The 16,620-nt window shown below is 63.3% G+C and overlaps 1 protein-coding gene across 1 annotated transcript in view; it reads left to right on the plus strand.

The window, feature by feature from the left end:
• The window catches only part of SDK2 (sidekick cell adhesion molecule 2), a 50,714-nt gene that overhangs the window by 23,172 nt on the left and 10,922 nt on the right, over positions 1-16,620 (plus strand). The window contains exons 3-26 of the mRNA XM_075044200.1: positions 5,798-5,904; positions 7,332-7,479; positions 8,262-8,395; positions 9,461-9,572; positions 9,768-9,958; positions 10,137-10,220; positions 10,292-10,486; positions 10,707-10,823; positions 10,970-11,137; positions 11,419-11,521; positions 11,812-11,988; positions 12,086-12,222; positions 12,430-12,577; positions 12,656-12,796; positions 12,890-13,071; positions 13,368-13,483; positions 14,198-14,393; positions 14,656-14,754; positions 15,072-15,263; positions 15,353-15,474; positions 15,544-15,653; positions 15,742-15,892; positions 16,040-16,277; positions 16,360-16,475. Coding sequence (XP_074900301.1) covers positions 5,798-5,904; positions 7,332-7,479; positions 8,262-8,395; positions 9,461-9,572; positions 9,768-9,958; positions 10,137-10,220; positions 10,292-10,486; positions 10,707-10,823; positions 10,970-11,137; positions 11,419-11,521; positions 11,812-11,988; positions 12,086-12,222; positions 12,430-12,577; positions 12,656-12,796; positions 12,890-13,071; positions 13,368-13,483; positions 14,198-14,393; positions 14,656-14,754; positions 15,072-15,263; positions 15,353-15,474; positions 15,544-15,653; positions 15,742-15,892; positions 16,040-16,277; positions 16,360-16,475 — 3,484 coding nt within the window. The remainder of the gene's footprint in view (positions 1-5,797; positions 5,905-7,331; positions 7,480-8,261; positions 8,396-9,460; positions 9,573-9,767; positions 9,959-10,136; positions 10,221-10,291; positions 10,487-10,706; positions 10,824-10,969; positions 11,138-11,418; positions 11,522-11,811; positions 11,989-12,085; positions 12,223-12,429; positions 12,578-12,655; positions 12,797-12,889; positions 13,072-13,367; positions 13,484-14,197; positions 14,394-14,655; positions 14,755-15,071; positions 15,264-15,352; positions 15,475-15,543; positions 15,654-15,741; positions 15,893-16,039; positions 16,278-16,359; positions 16,476-16,620) is intronic.

Genomic DNA, 16,620 nt, shown 5'->3' on the forward strand with positions numbered 1-16,620 from the left:
ATTCAGCCGCCAGCTTGCCACCGGAGCGACTTGTTGGCGTGTGGCGATGGGCAGGTGGGGAGTGGGCTCGGCAGACCCCCGGCCCCGAGCCGGTGAGGGCCAAGGCAGTGCCTCTGCGCGCAGCTGGAGCCGCCGCCTCGGGAGCATCCCTCGGGACCGCGGGGGAATCGGGGACCAGCTTGGCTCCGTGTGCATGTGGAGCTGTCCTCCCCTGGGAGCATCCCTGGGGATCGAGTGTAATTGGGGACCACAGAGGGATTGGGGACCAGCCCGGCTGTGTGTGTGCACGGAGTCATCCCCGCTCGGGAGCATCCCTGGGGACTGCGGGAGATCAAGGACCAGCCTGCCTTCACCCACTTGCTGCCTCCGTTGCCGGCCGCTGGCGTGGGGTGCACGGAGGCAGCTATCCCATGGGATCCTGCCTCCCGCGCCTGGGGACTCCACAGCAAAACCCCGTCCCCTCCGAAGCCCGTCGTGACCTTCGTTAAGGTGACGGCGAGGCGGGTGGGCGGTGGAGCCTTTCCCGCACGCTCTGCTCCCGTGCCCTGGCACGCCGGCACTGCGCTCTCCAGGGCCAGCTCTGTTTTTCCGTGCATAATCTCGCCGGTGCCGGGCTCTCCTGCGAGCTCTCCAGAGCCTGACTTCTTCTCGTACGAGGAATCATAACATGCAAATCAGGCAGCTTGATGTCTTTAATGAAATCCTCAGAAGGAAAGCGCTTCTCTGGTGAATTGAGGATATTTATTTCTCATACAAGAAATTTAACATGCAGATTAGTTGGGTCTGGTAATTTATCACATGAGATTGTCGTATTAAGGGTTGCACCGAGTCCTGCTGCCTTCGGAAATTACCTTACACATAGATTACCTCTGGACAGACTCCCATCCGTAGAGATGCATCTTCTGTCTACTAAATCAGCCCTCTTTCCTCTCCCCATGTCCCTCCGCAGCTGGTGCAGGAGCCCAGCAGCTACTAAAGGATCTCCTGTCTCTTCCCAAGAGCCCGGATCCCCTTTGCCGGGAGCTCGGAGCCTGGGAAAGTGTAATTACATCTCCGACGCTGGCTGGCTTTCCCGCTGCTGTGCTCACCATGCCTTCCCCCAGCAAAACCGGGTTTGCACGACTGAGCCTCCCGGAGCTCCCCTGGGTTTCTCGGGCACGGCGCAGCCCCACAGCCCCTCACCGAGACCGCCTGAGTCCTGGCGTTGGTTTTCCAGCACGTGGTGCCTTCTACCCATCCCCATCTACTTCCACGCGTGGGGAGGGTTGGCAGGAGCCACCCTGCACGGGCTCACCGAGGAGAGGCAGATTTGGGGCTGTTTCGACCCCCCATCCTGCTGGGTTGGGATGTTTTGGGGTGCGCGTCCCCCAGGGATGCAGGGAACACGGCATGCTGCCCACACGGGGCTCTGCCAAGCCTTTATGGCTTTTTGAGGACCCTGGATGTTTGATGCCCATACTTTGTCCCCAAATTATGTTAAATATGGAGCCAGAATGCTCTCAAAAACACAGACCTGGTGGCAAACGGGGCAGTTCACGCCTGGCTCCCTGCTGGGACCCCAGCCCGTGCGGCTGCTCACCAGGAGCAGGTCCCTGCTGTGGCTGGACCAGGTCGTTGCCAGCCCAGGTGTGAAGCACAGCCCTCTCCCCTGGGGAGCTAATTGCCATTCAATAATATAATTAATGGGAGCTGATGAGCATTGGAGGGGTTGCAAGCCAGGCTGAGTGGGAGCCCAGCAGTGAGTTTCTGCTGCCTGTGGCTCCAGCCTGGCCGGCTTCGTATTTGACATTGCCGTATGTGGCAAAGCCCCCAGGAGTGCCGGTGGGGCACCACGGAGCTGGTAATGGGCAGCGTGGGGTGGGCTTTGCTGGTGATGCTTGTGCTGTGAAGGCTCCTGCCTTTCTCTGTGCCTCGTTCGGCTTTGAGGGGGGCACAGGGGGGTTGGCGTGAGCAAGCGGCAGCGATTGCCGGGTGCAGGGCAGCGGTGCCCGGGGGGCATCGGGGCTGGTGGGAGGCACACGGGGGGGAAGGCGATGGAGGGGATCTCCTTGCTGGGACCTTACGTGGGTTCAGGCAGCCGTGGGAAGGAGACAGGCGGGGGCTCTCGGACCCAAAGATGCCACCTGAGCTGGGCGGCAGCTGTGGCCGAGCTCCCGGAGAGGGATGTGCCGGAGCCCTCCGGATGCCGTAACACGGGTTGAGGCTTGTGCGCTCGCTCCCCGCTCTGCTCTGCAGGAAGGTGGCAGATTAATACGTGGGCATTAATTGTTAAATGGCTCATTGTTCTGGCAGGGCCAATTGAGGCAGCGATTTACAGGGCCGCCGGCACCCGCCGAATTCCCCTGACCAAAGGAAAACACTTCGGCAAGCGGAGAGGTGACAGCTCCCACCACGTGTGTCAAAACGGAGCCCTTTCCAATCAGGAGCTAATTGAGTTCCAATAATACAGTTAACAGGGGCTGATGAAGTACCAGGGGGGTTATTTAAAAACATGCTGAGCAGAAGCCCAGTGCGGTGGATGGGTGCAAGCGGAGGTGCTGGGACACGTGGCTCAGGTGCTGGGAGTCGTTAAACCTTTGCTAAGTGTGTTTTAATGCTCGCTTGACATTTCATTATTGCACTGTAACTATTCAAATACATGTCCCCTCTAGAATTAATTAGTTGTTATACAGGATATTAATCAAAGGGGACCATGCCAATGTGCCGATATCCAAAATCCGATCCAGCTGTTGCTGTTACTGGGCGACATTGGAAGAACCGCACAGATTTCTGCACTCTTCTGGCTTTCAATTTGATGGATCAAATCCTTTGGCTGATGCTTTTCCTGGCCCCTCTCCACCCCCTCAATCTAATAATAATTCGGCAGCGTCAGCCCCACGCTTCTCAGCAACCCTACAATAATCGAGCTGGGAGCATCAGCCGGGACTGGGGCATCACTCTCGCGGCACCGTGAGCAACCCTACCCTCACAAGGCGGTGCGTGCCGCCCGGCGTGGCGGTGCTGCCGGTGCCTCGCCAGGGTTGCACGGCGAGGGGGGGGGTTATGGCTGAGCGTGGTGCTGCGCCCCTGCCCTGCCTCGCTGCGGTGGAGCTGCTGGGTAGATGGATGGGGAGGTTGTCGTTCCCGACGTGCAGCCCATCCATCTGTCAGATCGATCCGGTGCCAAAGCCTTCCACTGGCCGGCTGCTTCTGCAAACCCGCCGGTCCCCCGGCATGGAGCTTCTGGCTCCGGAGGCCCCTCCTGACCCCGGGGCTGAGCGTGGCACAGCCGCTTCCTGACCGAGCCTGGAGACCGCCGCTGTTTTCCATCAGTGCATTATTTTTTATTTTTTTTTTTGAAGCGCAGGTCAGTTCTCGCTTCGGAAGTGCTTTTCCCCACAGACGATGCCCTGTCAACCTCTGTCTTTACAAACAAACCAAACAAGCCCCTCGAAACAGCAAAGTCAGCAGCAAGGGCTGCGCCGGGAGCTCGGCCAGACCTCCGTCCCGGCTTGAGCGGTGCGAAACGCGCCTCTGGGCTGGCAGATGGGCAAAGCGACCCGGTTGGAGCAGTGCCTGCCAGCACCGGGTGGCAGGATCGGTCCCAAGTGGGGGAGCCTCCTCCTTGGATGGCACGGCGGAGCCAGGAGCTGCTGGCCACGGAGGAGCAGCCGTGTGGCTTGTGGCTCCTGGCTGTTTCTGCTTGCTCAAACTGCGGGGGGGGGAGCTGCGTGGGGTGCTGGGGCTGCATGCTTCACCCCTCCTCCTGCCCGCAGCGCTTCTCCCTGCGAGGGGGTGAAATTGGTTACCGTCCCCTTACAGCCAGGCACGATGGGGGAAAGAAATCAAATCAGAGCAGTCTTGGATAAAAGCCTCCGTGGAAGCCGAGCGGCAGAGAACAAAGTCTCTGCTCGTATTTGGTTAATGACTGCGGGCCAGGCTGCGCCCGGTAATTGATTTCCTTTCTCTGGGCTATTTTCAGCCGCTTAGGTGTGTGCAGAAGCTCGGCTCCTTAATAGCTCCTCCAGCTCCGGTGGTGCGGGGACCAGACCCCATTAATTGGATCTGCAGGGGTGTCCCTATCGGGGGGGGGGGGGTGCCCACGGAGGTGTCCTGGCTCCACGTGTCTGTGGACAAGGCGCTGCAGTGGGGCTGTGCATCGGTGGGTGCTTCGTGCGTGGGTGCACGTGAGCCCCAAGGGGGGGTTTGGGTCCCACAGGGCGGCTCGTGGGCTGCGCTGGGGGCTTTGTGCTGGCCCCTTCCTGGGATGAGGGTTTGGAGGGGACGTGGCAGGGAGGACGTGGCAGGGGGATGCGCAGGGGGGTCTGCGTGGGGACCGTGCGTGACCCTCCGCTGCTGAGTGGGCAGGTGGGCATCAGCGAGTGTCCATCCATCCGTCCATCCATCCGCGTGCGTGTGTGTGTTTAGGAGTCACAGTGTGTGCGTGTGATTTATTAACGAGGACACCACAAGGAGAGCGGGCCCATTATTCCTGGTGTCCACATCAGTTCCTGACAGCTCCGTGGAATTGAAATATCTTATTTAAAGCCTCTGGGGATCATTTTTAAATATCAGCTGTGACACTCAAGGATGTGTTCCCAAAGGGCATCCTCCCTTATCCCGCGGGGACGGGTGATCCCTGGCACGCCACATGGGTGGGTGGGTGTCAGCAGTGGATTTGATGCCAGTCCCACTGTGCCCACCATGGCTCGGTGGTGCCACTGGGCGAGGTGGGAGCCCCGTGTCCCCGGCACCATCTCCTGCACCAGGGGGGTGGGCACAGGGGCCCCGCCGCAGAGGGGACGTGCTCCTTGTGTCTTATGAAAGTTTAATTTACTCTCAGTTATCAAAAGAACAAACAAAGCTTTGCCGAAACAGCCCGCGGCATGTTTTAATGCGAGATTAGATTTTGGGCAAGGAGGGTTGAGCTTGGTTATTTATTCCCTTTCTGGTTTATCTCCGAGCACTCCCTGTCGGGGAAGGTGATGCTGCGGCGCCTACTCACCCCCCCCAGGGTCGCCCATCTGCACCACTGTTGGGGGGGTCCAGCCTGTTTTGGGGGGTGATGGAGCAGGAGCGCCTGCATCCCTCCTGGGAGAGGGGACTGCTTGGGGAGGCCTGGTGGCAGCAGGGTCTGACTTGGGGACCTGGGCGATGCTCGGGGGCTGTGGGAGAATCGAGACATGGTTATTTCCTTTATCTGCTTATCAGCTGCTGGCGCTGGCGGCTGATAAGAGCAGCCGCCGGGGATGATAAGGCGGCTCAGCCCCAGCTAATCGGAGCGGTGCTGGGCTCGACCACGCACGGGTCCCAGGCAGAGTGACACCGGCAGACCCCGGCGTGCCTCTGCCGCGCACCACCGGGACTCAGCGCAGGGGTCAGGGCAGCGGGTGCCAGGTTGCCGGCAGCCGCCTCCGCTTTTGACAGCTCGAAGCCACTTCCCCAGCGCATCCCACTCATGGCAGTGAGTCACTGTCCACCCCCCGGCACCGGGCGGGTGATGGTCACCGGCTCGTGCCGCGTGGTGCCGTGAAATTACCTCCTGTGTGCGTGGCCACGAGTCCCTCTGTGGCAGCGAGGGACGCTGTGTTGTCTCCCCGGCGTGCACACACATACGTGCGTGCACAGACACACACTTACGTGCACGTACACCCACCTCCAGCAGCCGCTCCTCAGGGAAGGAGCCGGTACCTGGCACTGGGGTTCCTGCCCAGCAGTAAATGGGGGGCTTGTGTAGGTCCTGCAGCCTCTCCCGGGGGGCTGTGACGGTGACTTGGATGTCCCCATCCACCGCTGAGGTGGCTCCTCTCTCCCGCAGGTACATGATCACCTCGCTGGACCGCACGCACGCCGGCTTCTACCGCTGCATCGTCCGCAATCGGATGGGTGCCCTGCTGCAGCGCCAGACCGAGGTGCAGGTGGCCTGTAAGTGACAGCCCCACTCGTGGAGGGGGGGGACCGGCCGGGGACCCCCAGCTCCCCAACACTGCGGGATGGCTCGGGCATTGGTGCAGCCCGTGGCCGGCCCAAGCAAGTCCGGAGCATCCTTGGGGTGATGCTGGCAGGGATGGGGCTGTCGCTGCTTCTGCTGGTCCCGCTGCCCGGTCTGGAGCCGTGGTGGTTGGGGGTGCAGGGGGGCACCCCAAGGGCAGGGCAGAGCACAGGGTGCAGGTAGAGAGCTCTGGGGCTGGGAAACCCACAGCACCGTGGCCGGGCAGGCGGCTTCAGCTCCCTGAAGGGATAAAACGCTTTGCAGCGTGAAAGCAGCCCTGCTCCTCCCCAGCTGCGTGGAGCGCTGGAAGCAAACACCGTTTATAATCGTTACTGAAAGCAAACAGGAGCGTGCGGGGCTGGGCGGCTGCATCCGTCAGCGCGGGAGCTGGGGTAGCCGGGCTGGCGGCTCGGTCCCGGGTGCTGCTGCCACGGCTCGGCACGGATCCTGCGAACGAGCGAACCTGAGCGGGATGGGCCAGACCTCGGGGGTCTGCGCTGGGGGGTGATGCAGGGGCACCGTGGGGGGCTTAAGCAGGACAGGAGGGTGCTGAGGCCCGGGATGCTGGCTCTGTGCCCCAGGGGACTTGCCCCTCTCTGTCACCCCTTCTCTCCGGGATGTCCCCAATCCCATCCACTTAAACCCCTTCCTGAGGAGCAGTGACAAATCAGGAAACTAATGAGAAATTAATAAGGCAGCTGTGCTAACAACTAATGATAATGGCAAAGTCGTTAAAAAAAGATTCTTTACATGTTTTTAATTACAGCAATTAAGCGAAGTCAATAAAAATCCCCTGCCCCCCTTCTCCGTGCACCCTGCTTCGCTCTGCTTTCCTCAATTGCTTCGTGCTTCCAGCCTGCAAATGGCTGGGCAGGACGGGGTCGGCGGGTGCCCCAACCTTGCCCGCGGAGCCAAGGTCATGCCGGCGTCCTCCTGGAGCTGGGCTATAGGTTGGGGCAGGGAGAGATGCTGGGGAGCCCCAGGACTGATCCCTCCTTGCTGCGCCTGCACCCCATCCTTGGTGGGGGACACGTGGGCAGGGGTCCCCGGTCTGGCATGCGGACGATGGGGCTGTGCAACTCCGGGTACTGCAGGGACGGATCCTGATCTGAGCGCAGCCCCTGGCACACGGGAGCGTGCCCGCCGCCATCCCGTGCCCTGTGCCAACTGAGCCGCCCCAGCCGAGGAGGGGAGCAGAGCGCGGACCCCAGGGCAGCCCCTCTGCATCCCCTGGGGGAGCCCATCCCCGTAGCTTCCAGCCTGCTCCCCAGCTGGACCCGGGGGCTGACCCTGCTGGGTCCCCGGCTGCGTTGCCGGCCCCTCCCCAACCCCTGACGTGGTTCTCCGGCACATTTTGCAGATATGGGGAGCTTTGAGGACAGCGAGACGCAGCAGAGCGTGTCCCACGGGGAGGCGGCCGTCATCCGTGCGCCCCACATCGCCAGCTTCCCCCAGCCCCAGGTCACTTGGTTTCGTGACGGCCGAAAGATCTCCCCCAGCAGCCGCATGTGAGTACCCCCGGCATCCCCCCAGCATCCCCTCTGGGGGGGCTGCGTTTCCCTCGGCTGCCGTCGTCCTTGCAATAAGGATGTTTAACAGACGTCTTGAGCGCGTCGTGCTAAAACCCGGAGACAGACTTGGTGACTAATGGCTCTGTCATTGGGGAAACGAAATTTTAAAAAAAAATGAGAATAAGAGGGAGGAAGGTGGGCAAAAGGGGCACAGCACGTGCTGGGGCAGCAGCTAGCGTGACAGAGCCGGGTACGGCACACGCGTGTGTGCCAGGCATCCCTGTGGAGCTGCGGCAGGCCTCGGCGCCACCGGAGCGGCAAGCCCGGTGCCGGCAGACGCAGCATGCAGGAATTGAATTTGTAACCCACATTATGCAGGAATTGAACTGGTCTCCTTTCTATTTGCAAAGCAGGATCGAGGAGATAAAACTCCTTTATCTCATATTTAATGGTAAAAAAATATATTCCCCAAACCATTTTATGTTTCCAGCAGATTAGATCGTTCCATAAAAAAAAAAAAATAAAAAAAAATAAAGAAAGTCCTATTAATCTGCACCGTCCGATGTGCTCCGCTTGGTGCGGGGGTGTGGGGCTTGGTCCCGGCATGGTCCCGGCTCTCGCCTGGGGCCAGTGCCTGAGCCCAGCCCCTGTCCGGGGGCAGGCGGGAGGAAGGCTGGGGGCCATCCCCATCCCCATCCCACCTGGGTGCCCTGCGGCTGGTGCGGATGCTGCGTGCGGGATCCCAGCTCGCTGCATCGGTATCCCCGTTGTGCCCGCAGAGCCATCACGCTGGAGAACACCCTCGTCATCCTCTCCACCGTGGCCCCGGACGCGGGACGTTACTACGTGCAGGCGGTGAATGACAAGAACGGGGACAACAAGACGAGCCAGCCCATCACGCTGACCGTGGCCAGTGAGTGCGGGGGCATTGCCCCCCCTGGCCCCGCTCCCCCTGCACCGCCTGGCTCACCCCTCAGTTTAATTTGCAGTAAATCTCTTCGGAGGCTCCGGCTTCTGCTGACTTAACAGTTCAGCCGCCTCAAAATTTATTTAGGCACTTCGGGCTGTGCTGCAGGCACTAATTGTACCATGGGCAGAGCCTCCCCCGCCGTCCCTACCGCCGGGGCTGGATCCGGCCGTGCCCCGGGACTGGTCTGCGGGATGGGATGGTGCTCCTGACGGGAGCAGCTTTGCTGTAGGACACCCTGCCCCGTTCCTGCCCATGTTCCCCTCTCGGCCCACGCCGCTCTGGATCAGCCCCTGCCTGGGGGACACCCCTGTGGCCCCCATCCCTCCGGTCCCCTTGGACCCTGCAGGACGTGGCCGAAGGTCCCCCCGCGCCCGTTCAGGTGGTGACAGCCCATCCCAGGGAAGATGCCCCAAAGTGGCATCAATCCTCCGGGTATTCTCATCCCATCTCCCCCCCCCTGCTGCTCTGTGGTGGGGTTTATCCCTTTCCACTGAGGGCTCTGCTTGTCCCCCTTCCCCTCCTGCCCCATTAATCTGTTTTTCTGTACCTCGGGCATCCTGGTGCGTAATAAACAACCTGGAGCCCATGTTTATGGATTCAGCTATATCAGCAGCTTTCAAGCCGATCACATTTTTACAGCGCCTACATGAGGGTTTTTTATTGTTGCAATCATTTTGCTTTATATACTCCCCTTCTCCCTCCTCCCTGCCAGCCGGTGCTGCCACACAGGCTGGGGTCCGGGCTGGTGCCACAGGCTCCTGCGGGAGGAGAGGGCTTAGGGAGAGCTATGAAGGCACCCTGATGCCAAGGTGATGGGCTGGAGCTGCCCGTCCTTTCCACGGGAGAGCAGAGCCCACGGACCTTTGGTCCCTGCTACCTTTATCTCCTCCATGCCAGGCAGAGCAGGCGTGGGGCTGTGGGTGCCCCGTCAGCCTCGCTGGGGGCTGGGGTGCCATAGGGGTGAGCAGGGGGTGCTGACGGCTGTCCCTCTGCCCTTCTTCTCCCCAGATGTGGGTGGCCCGGCTGATCCCATCGCACCCACCATCATTGTCCCACCCAGGAACACCAGTGTGGTGGCCGGCACCTCGGAGGTGACCATGGAGTGTGTGGCCAACGCCAGGCGAGTGGCGTCGGGGCAGACGGGATGGGAATGGGGCATCTCCCTGTCGGCATCGCCCGGCTCCAGGGCTGGGTGGCCCCAGGTCCCTTCCCACCAGGGCTCCTGGGTACCAATGGATGGAGTGAGGTGGGGATTTGGTGGGGTGCAGGGGGGCTGGGGCTGTCTCTCAACATGCTCCCGACCCCCCCACCCCAGGCCGCTGATCAAGCTGCACATCATCTGGAAGAAGGACGGGGTGCCCCTCTCCAGCGGCATCAGCGACTACAGCCGCCGGCTCACCATCCTCAACCCCACGCTGAGCGACAGCGGCTACTACGAGTGCGAGGCTGTGCTCCGCAGCAGCAGCGTGCCCGCCGTGGCTGAGGGTGCCTACCTCTCCGTCCTGGGTGAGGCCCTGGCCACGGGCAGCCTAAACCACACGTGCAATGAGTTGAGGCGGTCTCAGCCCCGGGGCTGAGATGGGAAGCAACAGGCGGGGGGGTCACTGAGGGTCGTTTGATGGCGGGTCCAGAGGACCCGAGCTTTAACGCAACCCCCTGCCCATCGCCGGGCTTCCCTTTGCAGAGCCGCCACAGTTCGTCAAGGAGCCGGAGAGGCACATCACAGCCGAGATGGAGAAGGTGGTGGCCATCCCCTGCCAAGCCAAAGGTGCGCCGCTCCCCAGCCGCCCTCCCCGTGCCGCCACGGTCCCGTGCCTGACCTGGCCCTGTCCTTTGCAGGTGTGCCCCCCCCCGAGATGGCCTGGTACAAGGATGCTGCGCTCATCCCCCTGGAGAAGCTGTCCCGCTTCCAGCTCCTGGCGGACGGCAGCCTGCAGATCAGTGGGCTGGTCCCCGACGACACCGGCATGTTCCAGTGCTTTGCCCGCAACGCGGCCGGCGAGGTGCAGACCACCACGTACCTGGCCGTGACCAGTAGGTGCCAGCCCCCCCACCCTGGAGCCCAGGGTGCTCTGCCTGGGCAGTGGGTGGGATGTGCCTGGGACACCCTGGCTGGGCTCCCCGGGGGGCTCAGGAACACCACGAAACCCTCCCGTGGGGATGGGACCTCCCGCCATGCCCCAGGAGCGGGTCAGCTCCAGGCTGGCCACTGGGAAGGGCTTCAGGGGGGGCTGTGCATCTCTCTACTCCACAGGCATCGCCCCCAACATCACCAGGGGTCCCCAGGACAGCACGGTGATTGATGGCATGTCCGTAATCCTCAACTGCGAGACCTCGGGGGCTCCGCGCCCGGCCATCACGTGGCAGAAAGGTAAAGGGGCTGAGGGCAGTGGGGTGCGGGCAACGATGGCCCCAGGGCACCCTCCGCAAGCTCCACGGCCACCTGGCTCAGTGGCCACCAGGCTTGGCCGATGGCCGGGGCACCGTTTGCTGATGGGGTTCCCCTGTGTCACCCAGGGGAGCGGATCCTGGCCAGCGGCTCGGTGCAGCTCCCGCGTTTCACCCTGCTGGAGTCGGGCAGCCTGCTCGTCAGCCCCGCGCACCTCGCCGACGCCGGCACCTACGCCTGCCTGGCCACCAACTCCCGCGGCGTGGACGAGGCGTCTGCCGACCTGGTGGTCTGGGGTAAGGTGCCCACCAGCGTGCCCGCGTCACCCGGCTCTGCCCGCCGCCCTGCCGGCCTGCACGGTGCAGGATGGACCCTGCCCAGCTCCGCGGGCAGCTGGGTGCTGCATCCCACCGTGCGTGGTGCAGGATGGAGCTCTCTGGGGATGCCGAGGATGGGCTCTGGCACGTGGCTGGTCGGGTTGCGTGGGTGCAAACTTGGGCTGTCCCTTGCCGATGCCACCTCTGCAGCCCTCCGGGTGCCAGTGCCTCATCCCATGTGTGTCCCCCCAAACCCATAGCAAGGACACGTATCACCGACCCGCCGCAGGACCAGAGCGTCATCAAAGGGACCAAAGCCGTCATGAGCTGTGGGGTCACCCACGACCCCAGCGTGGATGTCAGGTATGTGCGATGGGGCTGGGAGGGTTGGGGGGGGTGGGGGTGGGTCTGGGCACCCCCAGGCTGCCTGCCTGCTATCACCGCTTCCCCGGGGGCTTGGGGAGGGAGTGGGCAAATGGTGGGTGCCTCCATCCCCAGCCCTGCACTGCCGGTCCTGCAGTGCCACCTGGTGCCCTGCGCACGGGGAGCCCTGCACACCGCTGGGACCCCCGGTCCCTTCTCCTTGTGAGGGGCTGCAGGGTGTCAGGACTTCTGGGTGCCCCCCACCCACCCCACCCCCCCCCCCGGCACAGGTACGTCTGGGAGAAGGACGGGGCACCGCTGAGCCCGGAGAGCGGCCCACGGGTGCGCCTGGACGAGATGGGCACCCTGCACATCTCCCAGACCTGGTCGGGCGACATCGGCACCTACACCTGCAAGGTGGTCTCCGCCGGGGGCAACGACTCGCGCAGCGCCCACCTCCGCGTCCGGTGAGACCCCCCCCACACACACTCATCCCCACCGGCACCCCACGCCCTGGGCTGTGCCCCCTCCCTAACCGCCCCCTCCCTAACCCCCCCTGTCCAGGCAGCTCCCCCACGCCCCCGAGAGCCCCACGGCCACCCTCAGCCCCCTGGAGAAACGGGCCATCAACCTCACCTGGGCCAAGCCCTTCGACGGCAACAGCCCCCTGCTCCGCTACGTCGTGGAGGTCTCCGAAAACAGTAAGGGGCTGCTCCCACCTCCCCGGCACCGCTGACCCCAGCTAGGCTGGCACCGGGCAAAGTCTGGGGTCTGGCATCACCCGCGGGCGGTGGGCAAGGGATGCTGCGGGGAGCTTGGGGACCACGGGACTCGTAAGCTGGGCAGGGGACCCCGATGTGCTGTAGGTCGGGTCCTCCACCCCGCTGCCCCCCTCGTCCCCCCCTCAGACGCGCCCTGGACCGTGCTGCTGGCCAGCGTGGACCCCGAGTCGACGTCGGTGATGGTGCGGGGCTTGGTCCCCGCTCGCTCCTACCAGTTCCGCCTCTGCGCTGTGAACGACGTGGGCAGGGGGCAGTTCAGCAAGGACACGGAGAGGTGAGCCGTGGCTGGGGGGTCCCGGGGGGGGCCGGTGGCCCTGGGTGCTCATCTCTGGCTCATCCCCCCCCCCTCCAGGGTGTCCCTGCCTGAGGAGCCCCCCTCCGCACCTCCCCAGAACGTCATCGCCAGCGGCCGCACCAACCAGTCCATCATGATCCAGTGGCAGCCGCCCCCCGAAAGCCACCAGAACGGTGTCCTCAAGGGCTACATCATCCGGTAGGCACCGAAGGGGGAGCGCGGGTGCCCCATCCCTGGCATCCCGGGGTGCCGGTGAGGATGCCAGCAGCTCTGACAGCCCCTGCTCCCCAGGTACTGCCTGGCTGGGTTGCCTGTGGGCTACCAGTTCAAGAACATCACCAACGCCGACGTCAACAACCTGCTCCTGGAGGACCTCATCATCTGGACCAACTATGAGATTGAGGTGGCGGCGTACAACAGCGCCGGCTTGGGGGTGTACAGCATGAAGGTGACCGAGTGGACGCTGCAGGGAGGTAGGCAGGGACGGGCAGGGACGGGCAGGAGGTTGGCGTTCGCCCCGATGGCGACAGGCTGTGCCATGGGGCTGTTGGGGATGGGTGGCGGGAGGATGGGTTTGGGGGTCCCAGGGAGACGGGGACCTGCTGGGGAGGGATGAGCAGGGGCTGCAGAGCCAGGGCAGGGCTGGCTCAGTCAGGGGTGTCTTGGGGCACCACCCTGGGTGCTGGGGGTCCCAAGGGGTCGGCACCTGGCTGATGGAGGGGACCTTGCGGAGCTGGAGCCACTGTGAGCCATCCTTTCATCCCGGCAGTCCCCACGGTGCCGCCGGGGAACGTGCAGACCGAGGCCACCAACTCCACCACCATCCGCTTCACCTGGAACCCCCCCAGCCCCCAGTTCATCAACGGCATCAACCAGGGGTACAAGGTGAGGGGCGATTCCTGCGGGTCTCCCCAAAATCAGGGCAGCCGGGGCGGGGAAACTCCTCAGCCGACCTTCACAAACTGGCTCGACTTCTCCTCGCCGAAACCCCAGATTTTAATTGGTTCCGGCCTGACTGTTAAAATAATAGTTACTGAGATTTAACACTTGCATGGGCTCGGAGCCTCCCATGCTCTGTAATTAATTCCAAATTGCAATTAATTCAAATTTACATTAATGAAATTGAATTAAAACATTCAACTTGTTTCTTAATCCACTCAAAAGAAGTTCAGAAATTTAATTGCCACTGAATGAGATAACCAGAGCAAGTAGGATATTTAACATTCTTATTAAATGCCACTTAGTATTTTTGATTAGTATTTTTAGGGCCTAATTAGTATTTAATTAAGTTGCTATAGGCTATCTCGCACAATACCAATTAAATGCCCAAACATCCCTCCTAAATGCAGGCGAGTGGGCGATTACACGCCGTTATCAATGGGAGTTAATCACAAAGCACGCGTTCCGTATCGGCTCGTAGGGGTAAACACATGCTGTTAAAGGCATCAAGTGTTCCCTGCGCAATTAATTGATATTTAATCAACTCTGAATAAATAAGGAGAGGCCGGAGGTGCCCCGGAGGAGGGTGTTTGTGGTACCGATGTGCGCGGCGGGGATGCCGGTACCCGGTATCGTTGTCCCAGCTCCTTCTTCCCGCAGCTCATCGCCTGGGAGCCGGAGCACGAGGAAGAGGCGACGGTGGTGACGGTGCGGCCCAATTTCCAGGACAGCGTCCACGTGGGCTACGTGGCCGGGCTGCGGAAATTCGCCGAGTACTTCACCTCGGTGCTGTGCTTCACCACGCCGGGGGACGGCCCGCGCAGCCCCCCCCAGCTGGTGCGCACCCACGAGGACGGTACGGGGAGGCTCTGCGTTCCCGCGGGACGGACCCTGCCCACCCGCGGCTCCCGGGGAGGGTGGGAGCAGCCCCGAAATGGGGCACTCGGTCCCACTGGTGTTGCCGGTGGGGATGTGGAACCGGGGTGCCGCTGAGCCCCGGGAAGCCCCGGGCAAGGGGAGTCCCCTCCACGCTCGCTCCCTGCGGGGGTCCCGTGGGTGCCGAGGGCTCCTGCCCTCGGGTGTGCGGCTGCGTGCTGAGCCTGGGTGTCTTTGGGCAGTGCCTGGCCCCGTGGGACATCTCAGCTTCAGTGACATCCTGGACACGTCCCTGAAAGTCAGCTGGCAAGAGCCGCTGGAGAAGAACGGCATCCTGACGGGTAAGGGAGCACCGACGGGTACCTGGCTCTCACATCAGCCCCCTTCCCACCCTGCAGCATCCTCCCCCTGCTCCCCTTCCCACCCCGCAGCATCTCCCACCCCGCAGCATCTCCCACCCCGCAGCATCTCCCACCCCGCAGCATCTCCCACCCCGCAGCATCTCCCACCCCGCAGCATCCTCCCCCCGGTCCCTTTCCCACCCCGCAGCATCCTCCCCCCGGTCCCCTTCCTACCCCGCAGCATCTCCCCTGGCCCCACTCAGCCCCTCGGGGTAGGTAGGCAATGATGGGGGCTGATGGCACATGGCACTTTTTAGGCTACCGGATCTCGTGGGAAGAATACAACCGCACCAACACGCGGGTGACGCATTACCTGCCCAACGTCACCCTGGAGTACCGCGTCACCGGTCTCACCGCCCTCACCACCTACACCATCGAGGTAGCTGCCATGACGTCCAAGGGCCAGGGCCAGGTCTCCTCCTCCACCATCTCCTCCGGGGTACCACCAGGTGAGCGCGGCGGTGCGGGGATGCCGACAGGCTGCGGGCGGTGCTGGGGGCGAGCGGCCGGTGCCACCCACCCTACCCTCTCCCTGCAGAGCTCCCCGGTGCTCCCACCAACCTGGGCATCTCCAACATCGGACCCCGCTCCGTCACCCTCCAATTTCGCCCCGGCTACGACGGCAAAACCTCCATCTCCCGCTGGCAGGTGGAGGCACAGGTACGGGGCGGCTGGGGGGGGGGGGTGAGGGGGTGCTGGGGAACAGCTCACCCCACTCCCATCCCACAGGTGGGCCAGAGCGGCGAGGCTGAAGAGTGGGGGCTCGTCCACCAGCTCGCTAACGAGCCCGATGCCCGCTCCATGGAGGTGCCCAACCTGAAGCCCTACACCTACTACAGGCGAGTGGCCAGGATGGTTCCATGGCATCCTCCCCAAGGGACCGGAGCCCTCTCGCCCCCCGCCGTGACCCCCCCTCTCGTCTCTCAGTTTCCGCATGCGGCAGGTGAACATCGTGGGCACCAGCCCCCCCAGCCTGCCCTCCCGAAGAATTCAGACCCTCCAGGCCCCCCCGGACACGGCACCCGCCAACGTCACCCTGAGGACAGCCAGCGAGACCAGCCTGTGGCTGCGCTGGATGGTGAGGGGGGACACACCGTGGCTCGGGGGGGGTGTCTGTGCCCACGGGCGCAGGGCTTGTGGGGGCAGGTGGGAGGGTGGGGAGCCATGCTGGGGTGGCTGCGGGAACTTGGGAGCGATGGTGCCCATCTCTGCCGGTTGGGGTCAGCCCCTCCTGGAGCAGGAGTACAACGGGAACCCCGACGCCGTGGGCTACAAGATCCGGTACGCACGCTCGGACGGGCGAGGGCAGCCGGCGATGCACGTCATCCACGACCGCGTGGAGCGGGAGTACACCATCGAGGACCTGGAGGAGTGGACCGAATACCGGGTGCAGGTCCAAGCCTTCAACGGCATCGGCTCGGGGCCCTGGAGCCGCTCGGTGGTGGGACGCACCCGGGAGTCAGGTACCGCTGCCCACCCTGCAGCACCGGGCACCCACCCCGGCTGGATCTGGCCACTGACCCCCACTCTCACTCCCCCCTCCAGTGCCCTCCTCTGGCCCCAGCAACGTTTCGGCGCTGGCCACCTCCTCCAGCAGCATGCTGGTGCGATGGAGCGACATCCCCGAGGCAGACTGCAACGGCCTCATCCTGGGCTACAAGGTGAGCACCTACCCCAGCCCCGGTGCTGCGGCTTTGCTTGCCTGCAACCCTGCCCCGTGCCCTGCCAACCTCACCCGCACACCCGGGAATATTGGGGGGGGAATCACCCTGCAGCCTGCCAGGTCCCCGGTTGTGCCACCTCCAA

The sequence above is a fragment of the Buteo buteo genome, chromosome 13 (assembly GCF_964188355.1).
Source record: "Buteo buteo chromosome 13, bButBut1.hap1.1, whole genome shotgun sequence".
Taxonomy (NCBI): domain Eukaryota; kingdom Metazoa; phylum Chordata; class Aves; order Accipitriformes; family Accipitridae; genus Buteo; species Buteo buteo.